Source organism: Fonsecaea erecta (assembly GCF_001651985.1).
Source record: "Fonsecaea erecta strain CBS 125763 chromosome Unknown Scaff4, whole genome shotgun sequence".
Taxonomy (NCBI): domain Eukaryota; kingdom Fungi; phylum Ascomycota; class Eurotiomycetes; order Chaetothyriales; family Herpotrichiellaceae; genus Fonsecaea; species Fonsecaea erecta.
The window spans coordinates 3235347-3259523 of NW_017387247.1; the positions used below are offsets into that span (position 1 = coordinate 3235347).

Below are 24177 nucleotides of genomic sequence, written 5' to 3' on the forward strand. Positions count from 1 at the left end.
GCGAAGATTATCAGCGAAAATTTTCTGATAATCTTATCAGATAAAAATTCCGCCTTGGGTTAGTGGGATCCAGACATCGCTTTCCAGCTTGCACAAGCGCGACAAGTCGACTCTTCCCTCCCACCGAGCCATTCGATCACTGGCTCGATGCCTGTCAAAGTTTTCGAGCAAAGTCTCAGGACGTTAGAGTCAAAGCTTTTCCAGTCCAGGGTCAAGTGTGATGTAGACCTCCATTGCTGCTCGAGTCTGGATTGCGACAATGCATGAGAGCCCAATGCTACAAAGGAGCAGTTGCAGCGGTACCGATATCGGCCATATCTGCCTCTTTCAGGTTGTTCCATTATGTTCTTTGCGTATAGGCCACATAGCGAAAAGCGACATATCACTGTCCATAGAACCGTGCCTTGAGTCATTCATCCCCTATCTTCTGGTGGACTATACGCACTCGAAGCTGGTGATCATTGCCGTTCGAACAGAATGGGCTACTAGGGGTATGTAAATCATCAATCTGATCAAAAGATGGTGTTCAGTTGCGACCCTGCAACCATCTTCAGTTGATAGTTCCCCTACCTCCCCAAATACTGGGCTGGGGTCCCACAGACGTGGCTGGAATTCTGGCAGAACCTAGCTGTGCACCAACGCTCTGTGGATATTCCTCTCATGATCCGTCAGTCGCCACATGGAAGGAATGGAAAACGCTGAGCGTGACTCGTGGGTAACCGGGAACCTTTCTCTTTTCTGGAACGAAGCCTGTGTAACCTGCTCGGGCGGTTTCTTCGTTCAATGGGACGTATGGCATCCGGGCTCTCCGCACATAGTTAACTCCCAGTTCAGGCTGTCAAAGGCACACAGTACACGTTTCTTGTCACCGGGGCGGCTGTCTTCAGGTGATGAATTGCGCCTTTCTCCCGTGAGGTCGAAGACATTCGGCATGTAAACACGATCCTGTTGTCACAGGATGCCTCTCCGTGGAGATCGACGATGCTGGAATCAAAGTGGAAAGGAGGATGGCTTCCGGTTGTGTCCGACGATTGCAGAATGCGTAGCGCAGAATGAGCTCACTTGTCTAGAGCGCTGATCATGCTGCAGGGCTGCCAGGGCATGTCAACGAGGCTAAAGCTTTGGCGTCTCTTGGCCGTAACCCCCATCGGCTGCTTCACATGGTAACACTGCACGATCAATCGGTTCGAGGACCTGAGAGGTCGGTATCTTTCGTCCTTTGCAAACTAGTGCTGGCCGTCCTCGTCGCTTCGCTCTGGTCGGAGCGTGACAGTCATTTACCCTCCAGGCCAAGGGGTAAAGAAGGTGCTGGAATTACGCGACTTCTCGTTATGGGGTCGACATGGGGCACACAAGGATGAGATGTGAGTTTGCAAGGATGGAAATTTGGGGCGAGCTGCATAAACGGAGAAGTGGCAAGCACTGTGTCTATGCTCGGAAGTATTTATTGAGATGGAACATCTACGGTGGCGTGGTAAGCACCAGACGCGGGGATCTATCTTCCAGCTCCTCCTCAATTTCTGCCTTCGACTCCCCCTTTCCTTCTTGCGCTCTAGCAACAACGCCTATTACTTCTGATTACGACGTCTTCTTTATTCCAGTTTTCTAGAGCACGAGCGCCAATGCAGCCCCACCGAATATAGCAGCCGCACCAACAGCACCAGTCTTCAATGGCGCAGCAGCCAACCCAGTAAAGGTAGCAGTGGCAAGCGTGCTGCTCGCTGTCGCAGTGCTTGAAGGTTCGCTTCCGTTGTTGGCGGCGTTCGAGACTGGCCATGCGGGCACACCGTCCTCGGTACCATTGACTGGTGGGGACCAGGAGGCATTAGGGTTCAGCACGTTGTCAACGAAGATGACGACGCCTTCAGAAACCGCGAGGTCGACGTAACTGATTCCGGCATTGTTGATGAAGTAGTCTCCTGCAGGAGTAACAGAAACTGTCAGGGACTCGCCTTGCAACGTCGTCAGCTGCGTTCCGTTCTCGAGGTCGTCAAAGTGCCAGACTTTGCCGGCCACCACGTGGTATTTGAGCACGTCAGCCAGCTGCTCGGTGCTCAACTCGGAGAGCGCTTGCTCGACAGCGTCGAAGCCATCATTGGTCGGAATGATGTACGTCGCATCGTGGAGCAGGTCAATTTGCTCAGTCAAACCAGTTTCGTTCAGACCTGTTACAAAGGAACTGCCATTGAAGTCGCCTGAGGTCACGGTCTCGGAGACACTTGGGGGAATCTTCATCACGCCGTTGATGAGATAGATCCATCCTTGAGAGAAAGGGATGGGCGTCGGAGGTCCCTCGGGGTTGTAGTCCAATCCACCATAGAAGCCAACGACATCTTCGTCATCGTCATAATAGATACCAACATTTTGTCCACCAGTCACGTTGGTATAATTGCTTGACGTCAACAAGGTCGGGGAGATATAGTAGTCCGTGATATTGTTGTACCCTCCATCGATGACATGGTAGAGCAACAGGTTCAAGAGGTAGTCGTCGCCTGCATCCTCAAGTGCTTGTCCTTCCGGAGTGTTCAAGAACTCGGCAATAGCGGTGTCATTCGGGGCAAGGAAGGTGAGGTTTGTCTTTCCGGATAGAGCATCCAGAAAGCCAGGGACTTCCGACACCACTTCGCTGATGGTGGAAGCCCCATCGGTGGAATTGAGGACAGTAACCAGATCTGCTGGAGTCTGAGCCAGGGCAGCGGCAGCCAAAGCTGCAAGAACAAGGCTTTTGGGCGCCATTGAGATTGGGTGAAGGGTATTCAGCTCGTGCGAGTAGTTGGAAGAGAACGAGAGACGATGGAAAGCTGAAGAGAAACGGACATCCACGAGGGCAGCAATCAAGGTATTTGTGCACTGAACCATCTCAGTCCCTCACACCCTCGGGAAGCGACTTGCTTGGGACTCCAGCCACGTTCCTGACCGCTCCATCGCGCATTCAATTGACTAATACAAATATGAAGCTGCACGGGAAAAAAAAGAGAGCACACACTGTTCAGGTCAAGTGCGAGAGTATGAAGCCTTACCATAGACGACTAGACACAGGCAACCCCAAGACCAAAGCTTGCGGGAAAAACCTGTTGGACACATGCATTGGGCGACAAAGAAGGAAAGATGGATTTTTCCCTTTCCACTCCCCGCCTGAATCCTTAGCGATTCCGTAGAAACATGGATTCCGGCTACTGCGAGCGCTCTTCTCTCATTCTGAGTTGACGGAAGAAGGCGTGCAGAAAACCTGTTTCCTCGAGCCTATTCTGGCTTCGTCGATGGCGACATGAGCTTGTGATCGTCAAGCTCCCCAGCGCCGACACCGGCGGGATCAGATGAGGATGTCATTGAGAGCCGAAGGGAAGTTAGAAGAGGATGAGCATGATGTGAAGAAAAATATGACCCATTTGGCGTCCTGGGCGATAATCTTATCAGATTATTATTATCAGATAAGATGAAAAACTCCCGCCGATGTGGAGACTGGAGACGGTTGTGATGCTCGATGGTGACATTCATGAGGGCTAGATGCCGGGAACATTGTCCTCATATGGCTTCCGCGGGCTCCGGTCGTCCCCAGGGGCAGGAATTTCTGGTGTCATTTTGATAATATCAGTCGGTTGGTGGAAGATGGTGCGCCGACCTTTTTCCGGACATCACGGGAGTTATCTTCCTTGGTATCACGTGACTATGCCAAGAACCCCCCTGGATCTGGTTCTTGGCACAGCCTCGTCGCAATCGAAACAAAAAGGAATCGCGAAACAAACACCCAACAACCACAAAAGTTGGATAAGATTGTTTTCCGCCACAGGTCAACATAAATAAACATGGCGCCTCGCACTCGTCCCCCGTACTTTCCCTGGTCAAACTCCCGGAACGCTTCAGAAGCGTCGTCTTCCCGCTGTTTGCTTCCAACCTGAGCTCCGGTTTCATCATGTATCTAGACTGGCCTGAATCACCCGCAGATTTGGTGCCCCTGCCACGGTGCGACGGCCCCAAGCTAAAGCCGTTTAATTTCAAGGGCTCGCAGGAGATCGAGTTCCTTGAATACCTTGGAGAAGGCCTGCACGCACATGTCTTCAAGGTCAAGATCGAACTGCAGATCTACGCGCTGAAACTCGTAAGTGGGCAGAGGATCCCAACCATGAGATTGCCCAAGGAGCAATAAACTAATTGCTATCCCCTCCAGTTCCGCTTCCCCTACGATGAGGACTGGTTGGGTCCTGAAGCACACACCAAACCAGACGATCTCGAGGCCATGAGCGCGTTCTACAACTACTCAGAGCCATTTTCCTGCGAATGCCGGGCCTTTGGTCGCCTCCAGGAAGACGGGTACGAGGAACTAGCCGTCAAGTGCCTCGGCTATCTCCTTCTCGACGAAGAACACGAACGTACGATGATGAACCGGTTCAGCCACCTCAAACTCGAATTTAACGGCAACTGTGAGATTCCCGGCCTCGAAGATATGCGCGGGCGTTTTCTGGGGAGGGACGGCAGACACCCGCCCATTCGGTGCATCGTGAAAGAATTCGGTCAAGCGGAAGAACCTCTCCGAAACAAAGATATGAAGAGGATTCTCCGGGATATCATCCGACTGCACCAACTCGGCATCATCGACGTCGACATGGCGCACCGGCAGTTGATCGGCGGCAAGCTGGGCGACTTTAGCACAGCCGTCACCGTTCCGCACTTTATGGTGACGCCGGAGCTGAACCCGCGCCTAACACCCGAGTGGATCTCGGCCATGGAATTTGAGACTTTCCAGTTCAGCATCAACGACTTCTGGGACTTCGACAGCACGGTGCAGTTCTGGAATTTCCAACACGAGAATCCGAAGGACCACATCTCCGTCCATGCATTTCCTAGCGGGTACGGCTGTCGGATCAAGTACGACCTGAGACCGACGCCATCTCGCGAGCGTGTCTATACCTTCGTGGACCCCAGGCTCTACGACTGGAAGACTTCTGTTGCGGCCAGCGCGGAGGCCAGCGGGACAGGAGGAGTCAGCGAACAAAGCCGAGGTCAACAGACGAAGGGCAGGAGCTGCGACAGGCGGAAAGGAGCGGTTACAAAGACACGTCGACGGTTGGATGCCAAACCACCTCGGTGGTACTATGACTGCGATAGTAAGGTTACGGCTAAGCTGAAGCGAAGCATAATGTTCAGCACCTCACTCGAATGGGAGTTCAAGGACGGTCTGATATTTCCACGGCGCAGGCACTAGTTTTGATAATGCAAATGAGATCATCTCTCTTTCCATCATGACAGTCGTCTCATCCATGGGCCTCATGCTGTCCGGAACTCCCAAAATTTCTTCTTCTTCATTCTCTTCCGCGCGTGCCGGTATCTTTGTCACCGTCCCGCAGCATAGGGGTGGGGGGTGATCATTTTCTGCTCAGACAGCGTCTATCCTGCATATCATCAGTACGGCCAGACTCCAGGCCAACCAAAAGATTCGCGATGGGCTGTTTGTCCAGCCAGATGACGTGGTCCACAGTCAGTTTCTTGCTTACGTTGGGGAGCTTGGCTTCACTTGACTTGTCAACCTCAGTAGACACGGAAAGGGGCGTAGCACCTGGGTGGAGACCGAGAAAGCCTTGGGCGAGAGTAAGAGTGTTTGCCAACAGATGACGGTTCCGTTTGATCAGACGATTGATGTCCGCAGCCTGGGTGATTTGCACAAGGTCAGAAGACGGCGGGTAAGATAGCAGTGCATGTAGCTCTACTGTTGAGAATTCATAGTCGAGAACTTGGGCGTATTGCGCGTTGAGGTTGTCCAACGTAAAGTCCTCCCACATCGAGGCCGAGACCTCCGGCCATGCTTTACCAGAGGTGTTTGAGCGAAGTGGTGCTGTAGTCGTTACCAGCCACTTGGACTGGCTAAGAGCGCCTCGCAAGGTGATCTTGCCAGCTGGGTCAGCCATGGCTGCGGCCTAAGATAATAGACAGATCAGTGACAACTTGCAACAACACAGCGGGGAAGCTCTCCTCAATATTCGCTTCGAACAACGGGCTCCGTTGGCAGAACGGCTGCCGCTCTGGGAATGCGCATTTATTATATCTCGAACAAGCCGGAGAGAAGGTGGTAGGCCTGGTTTAGGATGCGGCCCCCACTGGCGTAAGAGAAGGAGTTGGGCAGATAGCCACTGCAAGTCTGATTTGACAACGCCAGGATGTCGCTGCAGGCGTTTTAGGAGGTGCATCAACCCTAACCACCTCTCTGCAGCCTTTTCAGCCTCATTGCGAACCGCTTTTCTCTTCTTTCCACGGGCACAAAGCAACAGATGGGGTCTAGAACATATGCTGGGTCATATTCAGCAATCTGTCATACATTCTTGGGCCAGTATACCGACTTCTTTCGATTTTGCATTTGCAGGAGCTGGGAGGAGTCGCATGACGTTGGGCTGCACCGCCCAGGAAGAGGAGACTCGGCAAGTAGCAGGAGATTGAATCACAAATCCTGATCATCGATCGAATGCGTTGGCTTACCAGCTTGCGCAGCGGCAGACGCCCCCGAAGGTAACACAGCATCCTCACCAGTTTTGCTCTCTGACCAAAAGCAAATGAGGTTCGGAGCAAGCGCTTACTAACCGCATTTGGAAGTCCAAGTGACCATGCACCGTGACTTCTGCCGGGTCGACAGCTGTCCAGGGGAAGACTGACAGACAGGAAGTTGTCAGAGAGCAATGACACAGACTGCTGAGTTTGTCGTCCGTTACACAAAGACCTGTGACAATGTCTGTCCGCAGGCTGAAATCATTCCGATGCCACGGACATACCTGGGGCTGGATGACTTCCTACTGAGACTGATGCAGGATGACTTGGAGGGGTTTCAGAGATCATAGCCGATTTCCAGAAGTTGAGATCAAGGAAAATACCACAAGACCTCTGGAAGCTTCAGGCGATCGTTATTAGACCCCAGGATTGGAATCAACTTCGCTAAATTCTGAGTGCTGGTCTCAGGCAACTGCTTTCCCGGAGGCCTCGATGCTAGAGATTATCGCCATGAGGGCGAGCATCACTGTTTCACTAGTTAGCGACTCTCTCATTAGACGACAAAACAAAAATTATACAACTCACAAGTCCCGGCTGTTAAAATGAATCCTGCGATTGTAAACGCCGTCTGCCAATCACCCGACTTGATACTGCACGTCAGCCCAATGACGGTCGAAAACACCAGTGGAATTATTTCTCCTGTTGCTACCCTGGTGCCACTCCAGGCTCCGACGAATTCAAGGGCGTGTCGCTTGTTTGGTTGGCGAAGACGGAAAACCTAGCCGATCCAGGCGGTCCCAGTGAGAATCTCAGACGATGGTTGCAGGCATACAGTAGCTTCTTCAAGACAAAATGGTCCAGTTAACAAGCACTTTCTGATGACGTGGACAACTTTCTCCCCATGATGTAGACGCACCAAAAAAAAATAACTCTGAAGCCTCTTGTGCATCTCTTTTGCGTTCTGGAGTAAAGCAGCATGGGCTAGTGGGCGTATTTGGTAGAAAGCAGCGATGTTTCACCATTTCAAGGGCGCCTCGGTCTCGTCGCCACCACCCATACCACAAACCACCCAGATCGGTCCAGACGCCACTTCCGGCGGAAAGCACTTGGATTCTGAATGTAAGGTACACAATACACAGTGGCGGGAAATCTGAACTTGTTCATCTTGCCAAAGTCTATCTCCACTTGTGAATTTTCGGCGGTCAGATAGTCATCTTCCTCTCACTAGTTTTTTCCCTCTTCTTTATATCCAAGAGTCGCAAGTCGGCATGGTGAGCTCGACAGATTACTCTATACTGAAAATAATGCTCTGATCCGGTTCGAAATCCTGGTCGTGTCATTACGTGTCATGGAATATCGGAATGGCGAGAAACTCCATTCCGCCCCCGTGTGTAAAAGAATCTAAACGCGATTCATATGAATGAATATGACCAAGGTTCTTTACCGCCTCAGACTCCCATTGGTCCATAGAAATCAATAGCACATGGCAATGATGGCGGTACCGTATGTTCGACCCTCACAACACTTCTAACAACAAAAACAACAATGCCCTCGTCTCGGTGTGGACAGCCAGTGTCTCAGGCGGGAGTCGGCTCACCAGTAAGCAACGTGCTAGGCGGAGAATGGACTGAAATTCGCATATCAGGTTTCCCAATGTGCCAAACGGAGTGCTTTCATGCGAACGACATTTGTTGCTGTAAAGAGCTCTGCAACCAAGAATGCAACGTCGGAAGCGGGGAGGATGTGTTTTGGATCGTGCTTCTCGCCCGCGCTGCGCCTTCCCTGACCCTTATCAGCTTCTGGATCGGAAGCCGTAGCCTTAGAGTGGCTGGCATTTCGAAAAGGTGAAAGAGAAAGAGCAACCAACAGTAAGCAGCTATGCTATGTGGTATTGCAGGTGGCTGGCGGTGGTGAGCGTGACGGACCCGATCTCAGCCCACCGCGGTCTCGACGGGCGGTCGCCTCAATCGATCGTGTACATAAGTCGACAGCGGAGTCTCATGTCGTCGTGGGGCCTTCTTCGAGATCAAGACTCCTCTACTCCGTTAGGTAGAGCCTCTATTGACGAAACTCCAGAAAGAGCCCTCACCAAAGTCGCCGCGAAACTGCTGCGGCACCTCACTGGTAACCCTGCTGCTGCCAGAGCCGGTGCCAGAGCCGGTGCCAGATCCTCCATTGAAGCTGTCCTCGGGCATTGAAAACGGTTGCACAATGGCTAGGTCGTTGTACGTCAGGTCAGCAACAGGCCGGAATGGAGTTCCATCAAATGCATAACCGGGGTCGGCTGACGGGGCAGTCGACGACGTTGACTGGAAGGGCGTACTCCAATCAGCCAAATCTCCGAACGAGGTATTGCCGCAGAATAAGGCCGACTGTTGTTGCTGCGGCTGTTGCTGCGGCTGCTGTTCTGTCACTGCATAGAAGGAAGCTGCACCGTGGGAGCTGGGTGTCACAAATAGTTCGGAAGAGTGCGCGTCTGACCTAGGACTGCTGGACTTTGAAGTCGATAACGGTGTTGGCCGATTCTTCTCTGCTCGAAGGAGCAGATTCTGAACAACATCGGCGCCCTGGCCGGCCACTTTATTCGTGTTGCGGATTGTATTTAGTCTGAACAGAGACTCTCGTATACATCTAAAGGCCTCTGGAATCAATGGTGCATTCTCCTGTGGAAATGCGATCAATACAGCCAACATGGAGACACAAGGCTCCACAGTCAAATATGCGAGGGTGAACATCTTGTAGTGATGTGGAGAGAGGCTTTCGAAAAATCTTTGCTGAGCGTCCAACATGTGGATGGCCGTCTTCAGGATCTTTGTGCGGCTCAGGGAGACTGAAAAGATATATGGTCTGTGAAGCAAAAGGATGAATAGCCATATTGTCGCGCAGAAGAATTCGCGTTGTGATGCGAGCATGGGACACTCATCGTCGAACGATCTGTCGGGATTTTCGAATCGATAGGTGGCTGGGATTGATGCAATATACTCCAGAGCTCCTTGGTGAAGACGTTCCACCTTGCTGTAGTCTCGCGGATAAGGGCCTTCCAACTCCAACTCTCTGACTTGTGGGAGGTGCTTGTGCAAATGGTACTCGAGCAACCGCACTGTGAATGTATTCGGCTTCTCGTACTCGCTTCGTTCGAAGGGGGCTGTAGACTTCCGATTTCTTGGGATCTGGCAATCTGTCGGCGGGACTATGATGTAGTCATTGGCCTTGAAATTGAGCGGTTTACCCAGGACCATGCCCATTTGGCTGAAATCGCCGTTAGCAGCGTGGAAAAGTGTGCACCATGCTTTGTTGCTGGCTCACTCACCTGTCCCAGAGGTAGAGGTTGACCATCAGACGTCGCCGCAGCACGATGTCCCATAGCTCAACGCAGGCACTCTCGGCGTCACTGGCGTATAGTTTGCCATCGTCGCGGTGGAGCCCTATCTCTTGTGCGTTGATGGTTGCTTGGGCAATGACATGCCACGCTTCAGCAATCATGCCGCGGTTCTTGAGCCATGCAGTTCGCAGAATCTGTGCTGCAATGTAGTCCAAGTTGATGACATTTTTGGGGAGCAGACTCAAAAGCCGCATCGTGGGATCGTCGGGAACCCCATCTCCATCCACAACAATGCCCTTCATACAGAAGCTGTGGAGGTTTTCAGAGTGACCAGCTGGGAGGAACTGTAAGGCGCATACCAGCACCTGAAAGAGGAGGGCCGAAAATATCAGTCTTTCGGAGGGAAATGTCCTTTCTGCTTGGTAAGGAGGCGAGCTGGGCTGATGGTAGTACTCCTCTAGTTTGACTGTGAAATAGTTTCGGTCAAGAATGGTGTACTGCCAATTGACGTCGTCAAAGAAGACCTCAACCAGATCTCTCACGCAGGCGGAACACGGCAGTTGTTTCAGCACGGATTTGTAGATATCGTACGCGGCCTGGCACAGTGTGACGTTTCTCTGCTTCTGCAACGGGCGAGGACTGCCCCCCAGCTCCAGATTTTCTAGTTTCTTGACAATGCCCAGAGAGTTGTGCACGTTCACGTTGGAATAGCCGAAACAAGCCAGATCGGGACTCCACGTCTCTTCCTTTGCCGCATGGAAATCTTGCACACTAAAGCCCGGCGTCTTGGAGAACACGTCCACATACGGACCCTCGAGGGCTTTCTGGGAGCGACTGGAAATGCATCAACACCGAGTAAAGAACACGCCTCTGAGGCATCCAGAGGAGAAAGAGACCTACCCTGGGATGGCGTCTCCATAGGAGCAACTGTCTTGCTTTCCTCGGAGCACACAAGTCATGCACGGCGTCTCCCTGTTGCACTGTTCGCTATTGTCAGTCCCCACGCACGACGAATATACCGGGTGGTCATGGGACAACCTTCTGTTTGCTATGGCGACAGTTTGTGCAACTAAAGGTGATGCGCATTCGTTTCTTGCGCATTTGTTCGCCCGAAAGACCTGCGGGATGGCGTTGGGTCTCCATGGCAGGTTCCTCGTTGACAGTGGTGATTTCTCAATCTCAATGGAAAGAGGTTTATCAAAACCCGAGTCCTGCGGAGCACCGTCCTTACATAAAGCCGCAAGCGATTGAACTTTCCCCTCAAGTCTTGTTCCACTACCATTCGCTGAACGGACCCGACGGTAAGGCAGTAGTGGGCGAGACGGGGCCATGGTGCCATTACTCAGCAGCTGCACGATGCGAGAGAGAGATCCAACGTGATAGGCATATAACGCATGGATCCGGTCTTCTTTCGCCATGCCAGTCGGATGGCGCGTTGCCCGATGTATGCCAGGATTTGCCGCCGACTTGACCAGGTTTGGGGCGGGTAGGACGAAGAATTGGGAAGAATTATTCCCCTAGATTGCCCAGCTATTCCTAGTCGATCAATCCACCGGCTGAGAAATAATCATCTTTCCGATTCCACTCTAGGACGTGCTCCGCACACCCGTGCTGACTTTCCTGTATATACAGACTCGACGGGGGAACTAAGGGCATGCGCTACTTGCATCAGCCACTTTGGATCCAATGTTGTGCCTGCGAAAAAGAAGGAAAAGGAAGACGAAATTTTTCTGGAGAGCAGCGGTAAACGTAGCACCGAGCGATCGACGCCTTCGAGACACAGGAGCTCCAAATGCTCTTCCATCACCCCCCCCAGTCAAGAGGATGGCGGTCCAATACAGGTAGGACTCAGCCTCGCCACGTAGTCAATGAATCCGAAGCTTCAGGAAAAGCAAGTATCCAGCTGTAGGTCAGCTATGAGTGGTCGATCCTGGAGACACGCCTGGCAGACGGACTTCCACACTTCCTCGTCGCCACCAGAACTCCAGCTGCCCAACACCAGACGTTGTCAACGACACAATATCCGGAGGGTAGTATCTACAGCCACCTCTCGTCAGGATATCTCCGCGCATGTATATGTGCCGCTGCCGTTCATGGGTTTCGACAAGCGCAAGGCCCCCGGCAAGCCATCACAGGTCAGGAGGGAAGTACCGGGTACCTTTGCCCCAGCCAGAAGGAGTGGACACAAGGATAGATCAGAGTCCTCTACCTTTGCCCCTACTTTCTCACATGAGCCCAACACATCAACGGTCGAAGAGCATCCCTGATCGGCTATCACTCAGAACTTGCACCGAGACCAGCCACTTCGGTATCCGCCGAAACACCCCATGCTTCGAGTAAGATAGCATGCAACATCGGCGCATATGTAACAAGTGCAGGAACGGGTATGACTAATATCAGAGGATGGGGTGATGCAGCTCAAGTGGATATTGTGTTTGGTCCATGGTGGATGCTTCAGCATTAGTAACGCCATCAATGTTGGAATGTATGAGCTGATCACTGCTGCGCCCGCCGCAATTTGTCGAAATTGGGCGCAGTGCATTTGGAGTATTGCCACCCGTGTCTGCAAAGCCCCATATAGCGCTTTTGGTTGTTCCCCCGGACCCAGTGTACATGTTCGGTAGTTGACAAAGAGGAAGGTATCGACGCTACCGAAGGCTCGTGGGATGGCGTTGTCGGTCTAGCATGGCTCGTGAGTGAAAGGGTCGACTCAATTCGAAGGCACGCTGACGTGTTAGAGGGCGAGAACTAGCACTGCGCCCAATGGCAAGAGCAATATAGACCCTCCGCAGAGTCTCCGGCTTGGTGGCTGAAAGAGGATTGTTGTTCTATAGCTCGCGGCAACGGGTTCTCCGCTGAAATGCTTTCAGTTTCACAAAGGTTATGCCTATTTCTCGACGGGTTAGGTAAATATGGCTTCCAATAAGGTGAGCGGGGACAGGGTTTGGGTCTCAGAATCCAATGGTCTTATACATGGAGCAAGCCTTTCAAATGGTCGAAAGCATCAGTGACACCGACCTTGTGGGAAACGTCACTGAGTTGCACCCGACAACAACGGGTCTCTCAAGTTGCAAAGTCGCCAGAGCAATTTATTCATCAAGGTGGCAGGCACAGTCTCAATAAATGCTCAATTGCTTCTCGTGTTCGGGGGTGAAATCCGACACGAAGCTCTCATAAGTCCGAACAGTCTGTGGCCCTTGACGCTAGGGCTTAGGCTAGGAGTTAAGCAATACGACCATCAAGCCCCCCAGGAGTGCAGAGGTGTGAGAGGACGAGATCAGCAGACTTGCTGAACGGCAATGACCACAGCCTGCTAATAAACGAGACCCACCAGTGCTCGAGGCAACCCTGGGCGACCTCAGAGACCACAGGCATCGACAAAACCCACCAGCTGAGGTGAGGAAAGAAGGAGTCTCCTCACGGACGGCTCAGTGCTGAAACATTCACACCTTGATAGACTATCGGACACTGCTCATTCGCCTATGTTAGAGATGGGGGGGCCGCTGGAAATAGTGCGTTTGATCGGCTCTTGCGGACTCCTTGATCTTGGAGACGCAATGCGACCACATACCCGTCCTCGATCTCGGACATTGGACACTGAGCAGCTCTTCTCACCCGTCCAGTCGCCTCTTCAGCACAAGGGCAATAGTATGAGTACAAGCCAATGAGCATGTACAGGAGAAGCTCAAGCACGATGAAGGTCAGCAGCAGAAATGGTGTGGATGCAATTGGCAGTCACTGTCTGGAGACTCTCGGTGGCGCGGGCAATCAGGGAGGGTGGTGCCTGATCCTTTTCCGAAATCCCTAGACTGGAAGCAAATCTTCACGGTTATCTCCTTACCGTGGTTTAAAATAACTCTCCATTCTCCTTGGTGCTGGCTTTGCTCGTGCTCAAGGTTTTATACCTGACTCCCTGTGTTTCTGAATTCTTACCCCTGTTGAAGAGAATCACGCCTTCGACCGTGGCTGCGTTGCTATCGCTGATGTCGATCCTGAGCTCTGAACATAGGACCAATACTCAGTGTATTCTCGAATATCCTGCTAGGCTGACCTGAAGCTCCTTTCTTCTCTATTCGAATGTCCAGCGAACCTTGCCTCGCCTCATACATTATTGAGGCTTATAAAATACCCTTCAAAGGCGTGTTTTGGCTGTCGAATGCAGCGTCGAATATCTGCACCTGCCATCAAGGTCCGATTCATCTCCTGCGCCGCGTCAACCAGAGACGCAGGCTTGGATCAGGGCCGGCGATCCAGTCGTGGCGGCTAAATATTGTATGGATCAACATACATATTCCCTGGTATCAGGATCCGCGGAACATGTTTTGCAGTTGTCTCGAGGACCGAAAAGATTTTGACGGGCAAAATGCCTTCTCGAGGGAGGAATAAAGTCCGGGCCATTGGGCGGTACTTTCACAATGTCGAGAATTTTAGATTCTTCATGCTTACCTAACTGGCGTCTCATTTGCAGGCTGTTGTTCAAAACCCCTGATGCGCCGACGACGTTCCGACAGGCCATATTCCGGCAAGGCTGTGATCCGATTTGCACCGCCGCACAATCATTCCACCGGGGGATAAAATATGAGTTAAAGTCCGCGTTTCATTCCGGGCAACAGTGCGGGACAAACATACCGGAGTTTTCGCATTCGACCTTCACCTACAGACGACGAACTCAACGGGCTGTACGGTTCGAACAGGGTCAACAGAAATGGTGCAAGAAGGGCAGCTGGCTCGGGAAGTCGACCTTCGAACCCGGGTTTCTCCGGCATTGTATTAGGGCTTGTGAGTATTCTCCTGAATCTCAATAATGTGAAAATATCAGTGTTAGCTGAGGTGTGCAGACTACAGTGACCATATTCTCATCCCATATAGGTCAAGATGTTGAGAGCGACAACTCTGCAAGCAAGACAGTTTTAGGGTAGGTGCTATATCAAACGGTCATCTCAGGTGTCACATCAGATAAGGGAAAGAGTTGTGCTATATCAACATGATAATGCACTTGGAAGCGGGACGCTCGAGCTACAGTTCCAATGGTCATAAGACAGTGCATTCACAACCATTGCAAGGGCCAGACTGATCGATGATCGAACAGCCGTGGGAGGTGGTTGGCTGAAATAATGCCTTCAACGCCTCGAACCAAGGAACTTGTCAGTAACAAGCGCTCGCCTGGCTGCTTTGCAATCTCGCCACTAGAAGTGACAGTCCAGAGATTCTTGCTGAAGCTACATTCTTGAGACCCGGAAACGGATGTTCAGCGGCACACCGGGATTTATTCTGCTCATATGAACCAACTACCTGCAGCTCGGATTGCAGGAATAGGAAACTGAGTAGATACCAGGGTGACATGTTCTGGAGAGATCTCAGAATGGTTAAACCTTTGCGTGAGTCCGGCGAGGTGACACCGATCTCTCTACAACTTGTGAAAGAGGCAGCTCCTTTCAATGACTTCATTTCTGCCTTTTCGATACACTTCGACCCAGGCTGGGATGCGGGTGCTGAAGTACAGCAAAACCTGTGGATGATCTCAGTAGCAGGTTTTCGTAACCACCCCATCACGAAATGACCTCAATGTAAAGATGCCCTGGCATTAGTCAAGCTTCGTTGGTGAGTCCTTCCACAGTGTCCGCAGCAGAATCGAAGATCAATCTGTCAACTTGCCAGTTTTTGATGGTGGACGAAAGTTCCTCATTGCCATTTTCGTCTCGCTCGAGGAAATGGGTGGCCGAGGCTGAATGCTGTGCTCCATGTCAGCCACGGCAATAGATTCGAACCACCTAAATCTCATACCGGCATCCCCAGTCCATATTTGCGCAGTCGGGCTGTCTTTGATTGAGGAGTGAAACAACAAGGGATGTTATTGCGGAAGAGACGGGATCCTCATGGACTGTACCAACTCACAGCACGAATCTAGGGTCAAGTCAGAATGAGACAGTGAGGAGTCAGGACAGTGCGGATCAGTCTCTTTTGAGGTCCGGGAGCAACATTCATGAGCACTGCCCTCGCAATACATCTACCTTTGGTTCCCAGCGGTATGTCCAGGCCGTTGCAAGCGATATGACCCAAGTTCCATCCCGCAGAGTGGCAGCGCCTGTGCCTCGTACAACGGTCTTTTGAAGGTACGATCATTGGGGGCTGGTTATTATTGGCCAGTGTGCGAATACTCTCTCCCCCATGACCCTTGAAGTTTCCGGGTCCAGAGCCATCCATTATCGTAAGAACAGAGTTCGGAGCCCCTACGAGGGGGAGATCTACCAAAGTCCGGGGAATACTCCGTGCCGAGTACACCTGAATTCCATCACATACTCCAGAAAACCCCTAGAAAGAGTGACGAAAGGCCGGGGAATGTCAATTCTCCGTGCTCGTACTCGGTACTCGTTAAGCAAACCTTGACAAAGTGGAACAACAAAAAAGGGGGAAAGTGTCTATTATTAAGGGGAGGGGAACCAGTTTCTGTACGTGATAGTTGCAGGGGAATAAGCTAGGGTGACTAGCAAGCTAAACTCATCCAAGAACAAATCAATCTTCTACAAGTGACGCTAGCCAGTCTTGGCACTGTTTAGCGCCGACACTAATTTCCATCACTCTCAATTTTTGCCCGCTACTCCGTACAGCAGCTTTTTTTTTAAAATCACGTTGTTGTCATTCACTCGATCTCTGGTTTGCTTGTTTGGCGGTCCAAAATTGTTTTCTTTGACATGCATTAGGTTGTCAGGGGACAGGGCTTCTTTCTTCGTCCTTTCGGATTGATCCATTGGCTCCCCGTTGCCTGCCCAGACTGGAACCTGCCGCATCGCCGACACTTACCACCACCCACTTCTGTATGTTGTTTTTGAGTCAACTGATTGACTTGTCCTGTTCCCACAGCTGGCATGAAAGGAGATCCAGTCACACAACAACAATGCTCTTCGTGATGCAGAGGCATGTCTCAGTCTAGTGGCGTCCAATGCCACGGCCAGGGGCCGATGCGACCAAAAGGGAGGATCCAAGGGCCTCCGTGGCTCCGTATTCCTTAACGAGATGATGGAGGGTGCGATGCTGGTGATGCTGGTCTCGCTCCCCCACAACACTCCGGACTCCTGCATGGTATCCGACTGGCCCAATCGTCCGGCTCGTGTCGCCCGGGCTCAACCTCGCTGCAAGCCAAGCCCCGTCGTGCATCCACCCACCCCGTCTCAAATCAATATCCACTACGTGGACTACCTACTACGACATCCCATGCATCGTGCGTGTCTCCAGAGTTCGGTCGTTGAGCGGTGCTCGTGTGGTTCGTTGTGGTGATTGTTGCTGGTAGCTGCTATTTTCTATTTATTTTTTGGGGCTCCCCCCATAACTCCTTTTCTCCCCAGTGCTTCTTTTCGTGGGTGTCGATATATACAGCGGTAATAGCCTTGTCGTTGCGTGTTCTGTCCATCCTTTCTCTGTTTCGAGTCTCTCGTTGAATATACCCCTTTGCATATTTACCTTTTGCTCGCTCGCTCGCTCGCTTCTCGACAAAGACAAGACAAAGATGCAGTTGACAAGTCTTCTGTTGGCATCCATTGCCTCCCTGGCAGCTGCTCAGACTGCCACCTCCACCGCGGTCACAAGCACGTCAACCTCGAGCTGTGCCGCCCAGAAGTGAGACTGACAGATACCCCTTCTACGTGCCACAGTTCCATGCTGACAGATTTTCTCCAGCATCCTCGATGCCTGCCTCGCCACCATCCAAGGACAGGTGAACTCGTGTCTCAGCACCGACTATGGCTGCCTGTGCACCCAGTACGGCAACCTGCTGACCTGCTACAACAACTGCCCCAGCGACCCCGGTGTCACCTCCGTCCAGCAGGAGCGCGAACAATACTGTGCCGCCGCGTCTGCCTACCCATCCACCACCTCCACGGCTGCGCTCTCCACCACGTCCGGCGACTCGTCAAGCGCATCCGCCACGACCACCACCGACTCTGCCTCCCAGACCGGCTTCTCCTTTGGCAGCGGAAGCTCGTCCGCCAGCGCCAGCGCTAGTGCTACCGACGGCTCCTCATCTGGTAACGGTGCTCCAACACTGGAGATGGGCCGTGGCATCGTTGCCCTTGCCCTTGCCGGGTTGGGTTTGATGCTGTGAGGAGGGAAAAGCCACCAACACCAAAAAAAAACGCGGGACAAAGTTGATATATATCCTTGCTGTGCTCTTTGTTTGGTCGTTCGGTTCTGACAAGCATTGCGTTTTGGACAAGGTGGGAGGGGGAAAAAAAGGAAGGGTGTGCTGGTGCCCTCGCATATCCTTCTATAACAGGCGTGGAAAAGATACAATAGCTTAATCATTATAATCTCTCCCAGCTTGCTTTGAACAAAAAGGCTCCGCTTTCACTTATTGCGTTGTGACCGTCGCTTTGGGACGTGTGCCTGCTCTCCCTCGTCATCTTCCTTTTTCGCTACCCGTTTTCTCCCCTTTTGAGTTGGTTGAGGCTCTTCCTGTAGAGCAGAGATGGTATCCTTTGCATTAGCATGATTATTATCATCATCCTCCGCTGCCGGGACCGGAGCGTGTCTGGCCTTCCCACTTGCAGCGTCGTCCGTTTCGTTGGACGCATCCAGCAATGTCTGGCGCTCCGCGGGGTCCAACACGTCCACATGTCCCAGTACGTAGGACACCTTTTCCAGCTCGACAGCGGCGACGTTCAATCTCTGTAGAACGGGTCGCACCGCGTCAAGCAGCGCCAGGTACTCTTTGAGGGTGTACTTGAGCTTGGTGTCGGCGCCGACGGTGTTGAAGAACCACAGGAACATCTCGTCTTGGAAGAAGGGGACGTGGACGGGGTCGAAGACGTTGAGGATCAGCGTCCCCGTGGCAGGTCCGATGCCGGTCAATTTGCAGACCGCGTCCAAGGCGTCGGTGATGGTGGCGGTCGAGGCGGTATCACCAGAGGAGAGTTTGGTGAATGCCAGAGACGTCTGCGTCTGGATCGCCGACGCGTCGTTCTTGCGCACCATGGCCGGGAGAAAGGGCCGGGAGTGGCCGTGGGTTCTGCGAGACGGCGACAGAGGTCAGCGCCGGAGGTCATGAGTCAACCAGGGGGGGATATTGAATGGCGCCTCCAAGTCCGAAAAGTTCACGCTGCGAGGTTCCTGTAGGAAGATACACGCAAAACCAAACACAAACGGTGGACATTAGAAAACAGATCCTTCGGCGTTCGAAGTTGAACATCTGCTCCTCGTCCATGACGATCCTTCTTGACTCGGGGGAGTAAACTGTGCCATGTATACATCATCACCTTCGGACTGCCGCCTTTGACTCTGACAGACAGGCAAATGGTCCAGGAAAGCAGAGTCGAAAAAAAAGCAGAGACAAAAGCAAACATTCTTGCAGTGTTCTTTCATACCCGGTCAAGATCATCCTCGTTCGACGATTACAACAATCAAAACAGCCCTGGTAGAATCCGAATGGGAAATGGGAAACTTACATCTTCCACTGAACCAGCTTCTCCACAGCATCTTTAGTCAATCCGCTGCTGCTGGCGTCTTGCACATCAGGAGGACTCTGCTTTTTCTTATTCTTGTCCTTCTTTGAGGCTTGCGCTGCCGCCCGCGCTATCTCCAGTCCGACTTCAGTAGTAGCTCCACGGCCCGCGGCGGCAGCAATAGCGGCAGGCAGCTCCTCGAACCTCCATCGATCGCGCTTCACCGCGTCAGCGACCTTTTTGGCGTCGTTCTTGAGCTTGGATCTGTACACCTTCTCGACCAGCGAGGGGTATAGCTTGAGTGCTTCGTGAAAGGCCGAGGGAGAGATTTCCGAGGGAGGAGGCAGAGAAAGAGAGTGAGATGACATTGGAGTTTTGGTGCCGCGAGTTCTAAGTAATTGTGCAGCAAGCTCAAGGTGGTGATAGCAAAAGGAACAACTAGAATTTCAATTTGATGGCTTGTGGCATGAGCTCTAATATCATGGACGTGATATAGGGAGACGTCTCTGGGAACGCGTGCGAGATTGTCGTGTTGCTGGGCAAATGTCAATACGCCATATTGAAACTAAACAATCTCGTCATAGACTTCGCTTTCAATATCTCTATCAGTCCTCGAGCTTGGAAATTTTGGAATAAGCATTCCTGGTTATGATGGTCAGCTGTGTGACGGTGCCTGCCACAGATTGTCTACCGGATCATCCCTTTTATTACCACTCCGGCTGACCTGTTGCTAGGTCCAACCAGAGTCCGAGTCTAACCAGTCGATCTTCGAATGCTCAGACTCGATCTGAACTGGTGGTGGTTGACTCAGCTCTATTCTGACCTTGATCTTGCATCACAAGTACCCAGCCGATAAAAGAAGCCAACCATTCTGACCATGCCCTGGTCTTCGGAACCTCTCCAAAAACAACTCGAAGCGGCAGCATTGAAACACAGCATGCCGACTCCAGTCTATGCGTGGCATTCCTGCTCAGAACAGCATAATACTGATACAGGTCAGCGCGTCCTCAATCACCCAGGATCTCATTAGAATTCCTCGGTGAACTAGGCCTTGGCTCTTTTGACTTCCTCCTTAGGTTGAATCCTCGCCATCATCTCTTCTCTCTGCATCAAGTGTCCTACCCTCTCCAGAAGCTGCAAGAGCCCTTTCATGCTGTTGCCCCACTCGTCTAGCACCTCGTCTGGTCCGCGTTTGACTTCAAAACTCACCACTCGTGCAGGCCTGTCAATGCGCGCGAAAACTGTCTTCTTCGTGACGAGGTCCGATATGTACTTCTCGGTCTCGTCATTCGAGAGGTCCAGCAGCTCTGTCAGACGTGGGAAGGTGATGCGGGTATAGTACTTGGCAATCACCCGCACATTGTGCTCTATCACTCGATGCCTCAGTGCTTCGTAGCGAGTATGCGCTTGGGGATCCTTTGCGTCCGGGGTTTTAGAGAAGATGTCTGTCGAGCAAAGATGTTCACCATATTGCTGCTCGACCATCGGCCACCGCATGAGTTCTGTAATTGTGAATTGTTTCAGGAGTGCTGCATCCTTGGGAACTTCCGAGTTGCGACTGTCCTGGTAGATGCGATGGAGAAGATCGGATTGTTCGTTGTCATACGGGGCGAGCAGGACAAAGTAGATGACGCGCTGGAGAACAGCATGAAGCTGTTCGGGATTGTTCTCAACGGACTCCGTATCCAAGACGTGTCGATAGTGTTTGCACACTTCCAGATATTTGTCTTCGTGTTTGGCCAGGGTGATTTGCTGTTCGTAGTATCGCAGTTTAAGATCAGTCACGTCGTCTTCTTGCTCCTGTTCAGGTTCCCCTTCGACCTTCTTCTTGGCTTCCTTCTCTTTCTTCTCCTTTTCTATCTGCTCCGGTGTCTTCTTCGGCTTTCGGGCAAAATATCTCGTGCTGATTTTTCTGCTGAGGATTCCTGCCTGCGTCCAGTCACCGTTGAGTATACACAGCGCCACCTGCTCCAAGATGAACTCCGTCTTTTCCCTTCTCGTCATCGATCCGAAGGTCTCTACTTGGAGTTCGCATAGAATATCGCATGCTGACTTGATGTCGCCCTGCTCTTTCTTGATGTCGGAAAGTATGCGGGTGATCCTGGCACGTTCGACCTCGACAAAGATCTATTGCTCCTGTCAGTCCTATGGCATATTGACATATTGGATTGAGCCCGCGCACCTTGCCCTCGGTCACGGTCCGGAGTGCCTCGATGACACTGAGTTTGGTGTCAAGGTCCGGTGTGTCGTCAAGAAAGCCCATGACAGCCTGCACCATGTTCGTGATGGCTTGCTTAAGTTGGCCATGTTTCTTGGACAGAAGCAGGACTTGCTCATTCAGTAAGCTCCAATCTCCGGCCTCTTTGCATAGCGTAACGATTGCAACTAGACACCGGGAGGTCGTGGCAAGATCTGAGGACTGAAGCGGTGGTTAGCGAGGCAGAGCACAGGATTTCCAGGAATTGATGAAATACTTGTCGGGCTTGTTTCTCAAGCAGGAGGATTTTGTCGATGGCTTTGTGGATATCTTTCTGCGAGTACATCAGCCAGGTTCTCTTCCAACACAGACGGCGCCTCTACCTTGGCTAATGCTTCTGCTTCAGGGAGGATCTTGTCCGCATCTTTTGTGAAGTCCTTCTCCGGCTTGAAGATGGTGCCGTCCGACATTGTGGCGGGTTAAGGAACGCGAATCGAGGACTCTATATCGTAGCTGAAGAGTGATGCAGACGGAGGGAGGTGATGAGAGAAGTCAAAGAGGTCAAAGAGGCCAAACTTGCTGGTTGATGATCGATCGGTTGATTGAAACAGTGTCCGACCGCAGGTTTACATGACCTACGCGTCCTTGGCGGATCAAGCAGTTAGCAGGCGGCTCACCCCCGACCGCGCCGCTTTTACATATATGCACAAGTTGCAGATCACTTACCCAAGCGAAACTAACCAGCGCCTGCCTCGCCTCTCAGCCTCACGCCGAGCAAAAAATCGGCCCCTGCGCACTTGTGACTCTATAACTGTGGAGCAAATGCATTTCACCAAGATACTGCATATGCTAATGTACCAAAGCGTCTATATAAGCAGGCTTCATATTCTTCCCGCCAGATTCTCTAACCGTCAACCATCCATTCATCAAACCAATTCCTTCCCATGCTCATAATCGCATTTACACATTGCCCAAGAAGCCCTGGCTCTCCAGCATCAACACAATCTCGTGGACGATACTCCTGACAGACTGCTTCTCACAGTCCACAGTCAGGTCCGCACCAGTGGGCTTCTCATATGGATCGTTGATGCCGGTAAAGTTCCTAATTGAGTTCCTTCGAGCTCGCGCATAGACCCCACGCTTGTCTGTCTTCTCGCAGTACTCGAGGCTAGTGGCGACGTGGACTAAGAAGAAGCTACCATATTGCTGGATGGTCTCCCGGGCCTCCTGACGGGCCTCTTCGAATGGTGCAATCGGTGCAGCGATCACAGCAGCACCAGCCTTGGTCAATTCCGCGGCAACAAAGGCGATACGCGCAATGTTAGTGTCGCGGTCCTCCTTCGTGAAGCCCAATTCGGACGACAACTCGTGACGGACGGTCTCACCCAGGAGGAGGGTGACGGGACGACCACCTTGTTCGTTGAAGGTGACTTGCAAGGCGCGTGCGATGGCGTCCTTTCCGGAATTTTGGTAGCCAGTCAGGAATATGGTGAAGCCTTGTTTAGCGCGAGGAGGGTTCGACTCCCTCAGCACTTTCACGACTTCGGGGTATGAGAACCATTCTGGGATGGGAGCACCGACTCTCAAACGTCGTCGCAACTCGGTGCCAGAGATGTCCAAGGTCTTCACACCAGCAGGGACCTGATCCTTGGGCCGGTACTCGTCGGTGTCCGGCAGGTAGGTCATCATCTGGAATTCCACGACCTCAATGCCCAGTTCGGCACGGTACTTCTCAACCGCATGCTGGGCGTCATAGGGACCATAGAAATCTTTGCCTGAGCTGTTCTTGCCAGGACCTGCGTGGTCTCGACCGATGATGAAGTGAGTCGCACCGTGGTTCTTTCGGATGATAGCATGCCAGATGGCCTCACGAGGACCACCCATTCTCATTGCAAGGCCTAACAAGCCAAGAACCGCCATCCCGTTAGGATATCTGGGCATAAGTGCTTCATAGACGCGGACTCTGGTGAAGTGGTCGATGTCACCGGGCTTCGTGAGACCTACAACCGGGTGGATGAGCACATTGGCCTGACGCGCACGAGCGGCGCGGACAGTCAGTTCACGATGAGCCCTGTGCATGGGGTTTCGAGTCTGGAAGGCAACCACACGAGTCCAGCCAAGCTTCTCGAAATGCACTCTGAGTTCCGAGGGCGTGTATCGCAGCGCCACGTAGTCATAGTGACTGAGCTTGTTCACGGCTTCGATCTTGCCGCCGATGTAGAACTCTTTGGTCGCCTGCATCAGGTACTTGATGGCGGGGTGTTCTGGATCTCCTCCAAAGACTTCATCGGCCTCCTTTTGCTTGTCTGGCTTGTAGACGTCGTCCACGGTCAGGATAGCCAGATTACGATCGTCTCGAAAGTCTCGGAGCGTGATCCGGGACCCCGCCTTGATCTTGAGACGCTCGATCATCTGGGCTCCGACGTCCAGGCAGATGGGCATGCTGAAGAGGGCCCCATCAGCAAGTCTCAAGTTCTCAACGACACCATTGTAGTCCTTCTCGTTCATGAACCCTTCCAAAGGAGAGAATCCACCGTTCATAATAAGTTCCAGATCACACAACTGACGCTCGGTGAGGATAACCGCAGGCAGTTTCTCGGCCTCAGCTTCAAGTTGGGCATGGCGAGGGGCATCTCGTGCCAGGAGATCCTTGAGGACTCCTCCATGAGGTGGATTGGCCATGGGGACAGTGTAGGAGGGGCGTGGCCAGGAAAGACGTCAGAAATTTTGCTGGCTCGACACGCAGCGTT

At 52.3% G+C, this 24177-nt stretch overlaps 8 protein-coding genes across 8 annotated transcripts; 2 read left to right on the forward strand and 6 right to left on the reverse strand.

The window, feature by feature from the left end:
- Positions 1–1605: 1605 nt before the first annotated feature.
- On the reverse strand, positions 1606–2736 carry AYL99_05929 (hypothetical protein; the record flags this gene model as incomplete). The annotated part of the gene is made up of 1 exon (XM_018837441.1): positions 1606–2736. One exon carries the CDS (start codon positions 2734–2736, stop codon positions 1606–1608), a length of 1131 nt encoding a protein of 376 aa, XP_018694294.1.
- A 1177-nt stretch (positions 2737–3913) lies between these two features.
- AYL99_05930 (hypothetical protein) lies at positions 3914–5203 on the forward strand (the record flags this gene model as incomplete). The annotated part of the gene is made up of 2 exons (XM_018837442.1): positions 3914–4099; positions 4169–5203. The coding sequence occupies 2 exons, from the start codon at positions 3914–3916 to the stop codon at positions 5201–5203; spliced, it is 1221 nt and encodes a 406-aa protein (XP_018694295.1).
- Positions 5204–5363: 160 nt separating this feature from the next.
- AYL99_05931 (hypothetical protein) lies at positions 5364–5903 on the reverse strand (the record flags this gene model as incomplete). The annotated part of the gene is made up of 1 exon (XM_018837443.1): positions 5364–5903. The coding sequence occupies one exon, from the start codon at positions 5901–5903 to the stop codon at positions 5364–5366; it is 540 nt and encodes a 179-aa protein (XP_018694296.1).
- A 2616-nt stretch (positions 5904–8519) lies between these two features.
- AYL99_05932 (hypothetical protein) lies at positions 8520–10755 on the reverse strand (the record flags this gene model as incomplete). The annotated part of the gene is made up of 3 exons (XM_018837444.1): positions 8520–9723; positions 9785–10630; positions 10697–10755. The coding sequence occupies 3 exons, from the start codon at positions 10753–10755 to the stop codon at positions 8520–8522; spliced, it is 2109 nt and encodes a 702-aa protein (XP_018694297.1).
- A 6545-nt stretch (positions 10756–17300) lies between these two features.
- AYL99_05933 (hypothetical protein) lies at positions 17301–17894 on the forward strand (the record flags this gene model as incomplete). Its single annotated transcript, XM_018837445.1, has 2 exons — positions 17301–17410; positions 17471–17894. 2 exons carry the CDS (start codon positions 17301–17303, stop codon positions 17892–17894), a joined length of 534 nt encoding a protein of 177 aa, XP_018694298.1.
- A 242-nt stretch (positions 17895–18136) lies between these two features.
- On the reverse strand, positions 18137–19598 carry AYL99_05934 (ADA HAT complex component 1; the record flags this gene model as incomplete). Its single annotated transcript, XM_018837446.1, has 2 exons — positions 18137–18797; positions 19234–19598. The coding sequence occupies 2 exons, from the start codon at positions 19596–19598 to the stop codon at positions 18137–18139; spliced, it is 1026 nt and encodes a 341-aa protein (XP_018694299.1).
- Positions 19599–20274: 676 nt separating this feature from the next.
- AYL99_05935 (hypothetical protein) lies at positions 20275–21897 on the reverse strand (the record flags this gene model as incomplete). Its single annotated transcript, XM_018837447.1, has 4 exons — positions 20275–21357; positions 21413–21649; positions 21705–21761; positions 21811–21897. The coding sequence occupies 4 exons, from the start codon at positions 21895–21897 to the stop codon at positions 20275–20277; spliced, it is 1464 nt and encodes a 487-aa protein (XP_018694300.1).
- A 490-nt stretch (positions 21898–22387) lies between these two features.
- Positions 22388–24109, reverse strand: AYL99_05936 (sulfate adenylyltransferase; the record flags this gene model as incomplete). Its single annotated transcript, XM_018837448.1, has 1 exon — positions 22388–24109. One exon carries the CDS (start codon positions 24107–24109, stop codon positions 22388–22390), a length of 1722 nt encoding a protein of 573 aa, XP_018694301.1.
- Between the last annotated feature and the right edge of the window lie 68 nt (positions 24110–24177).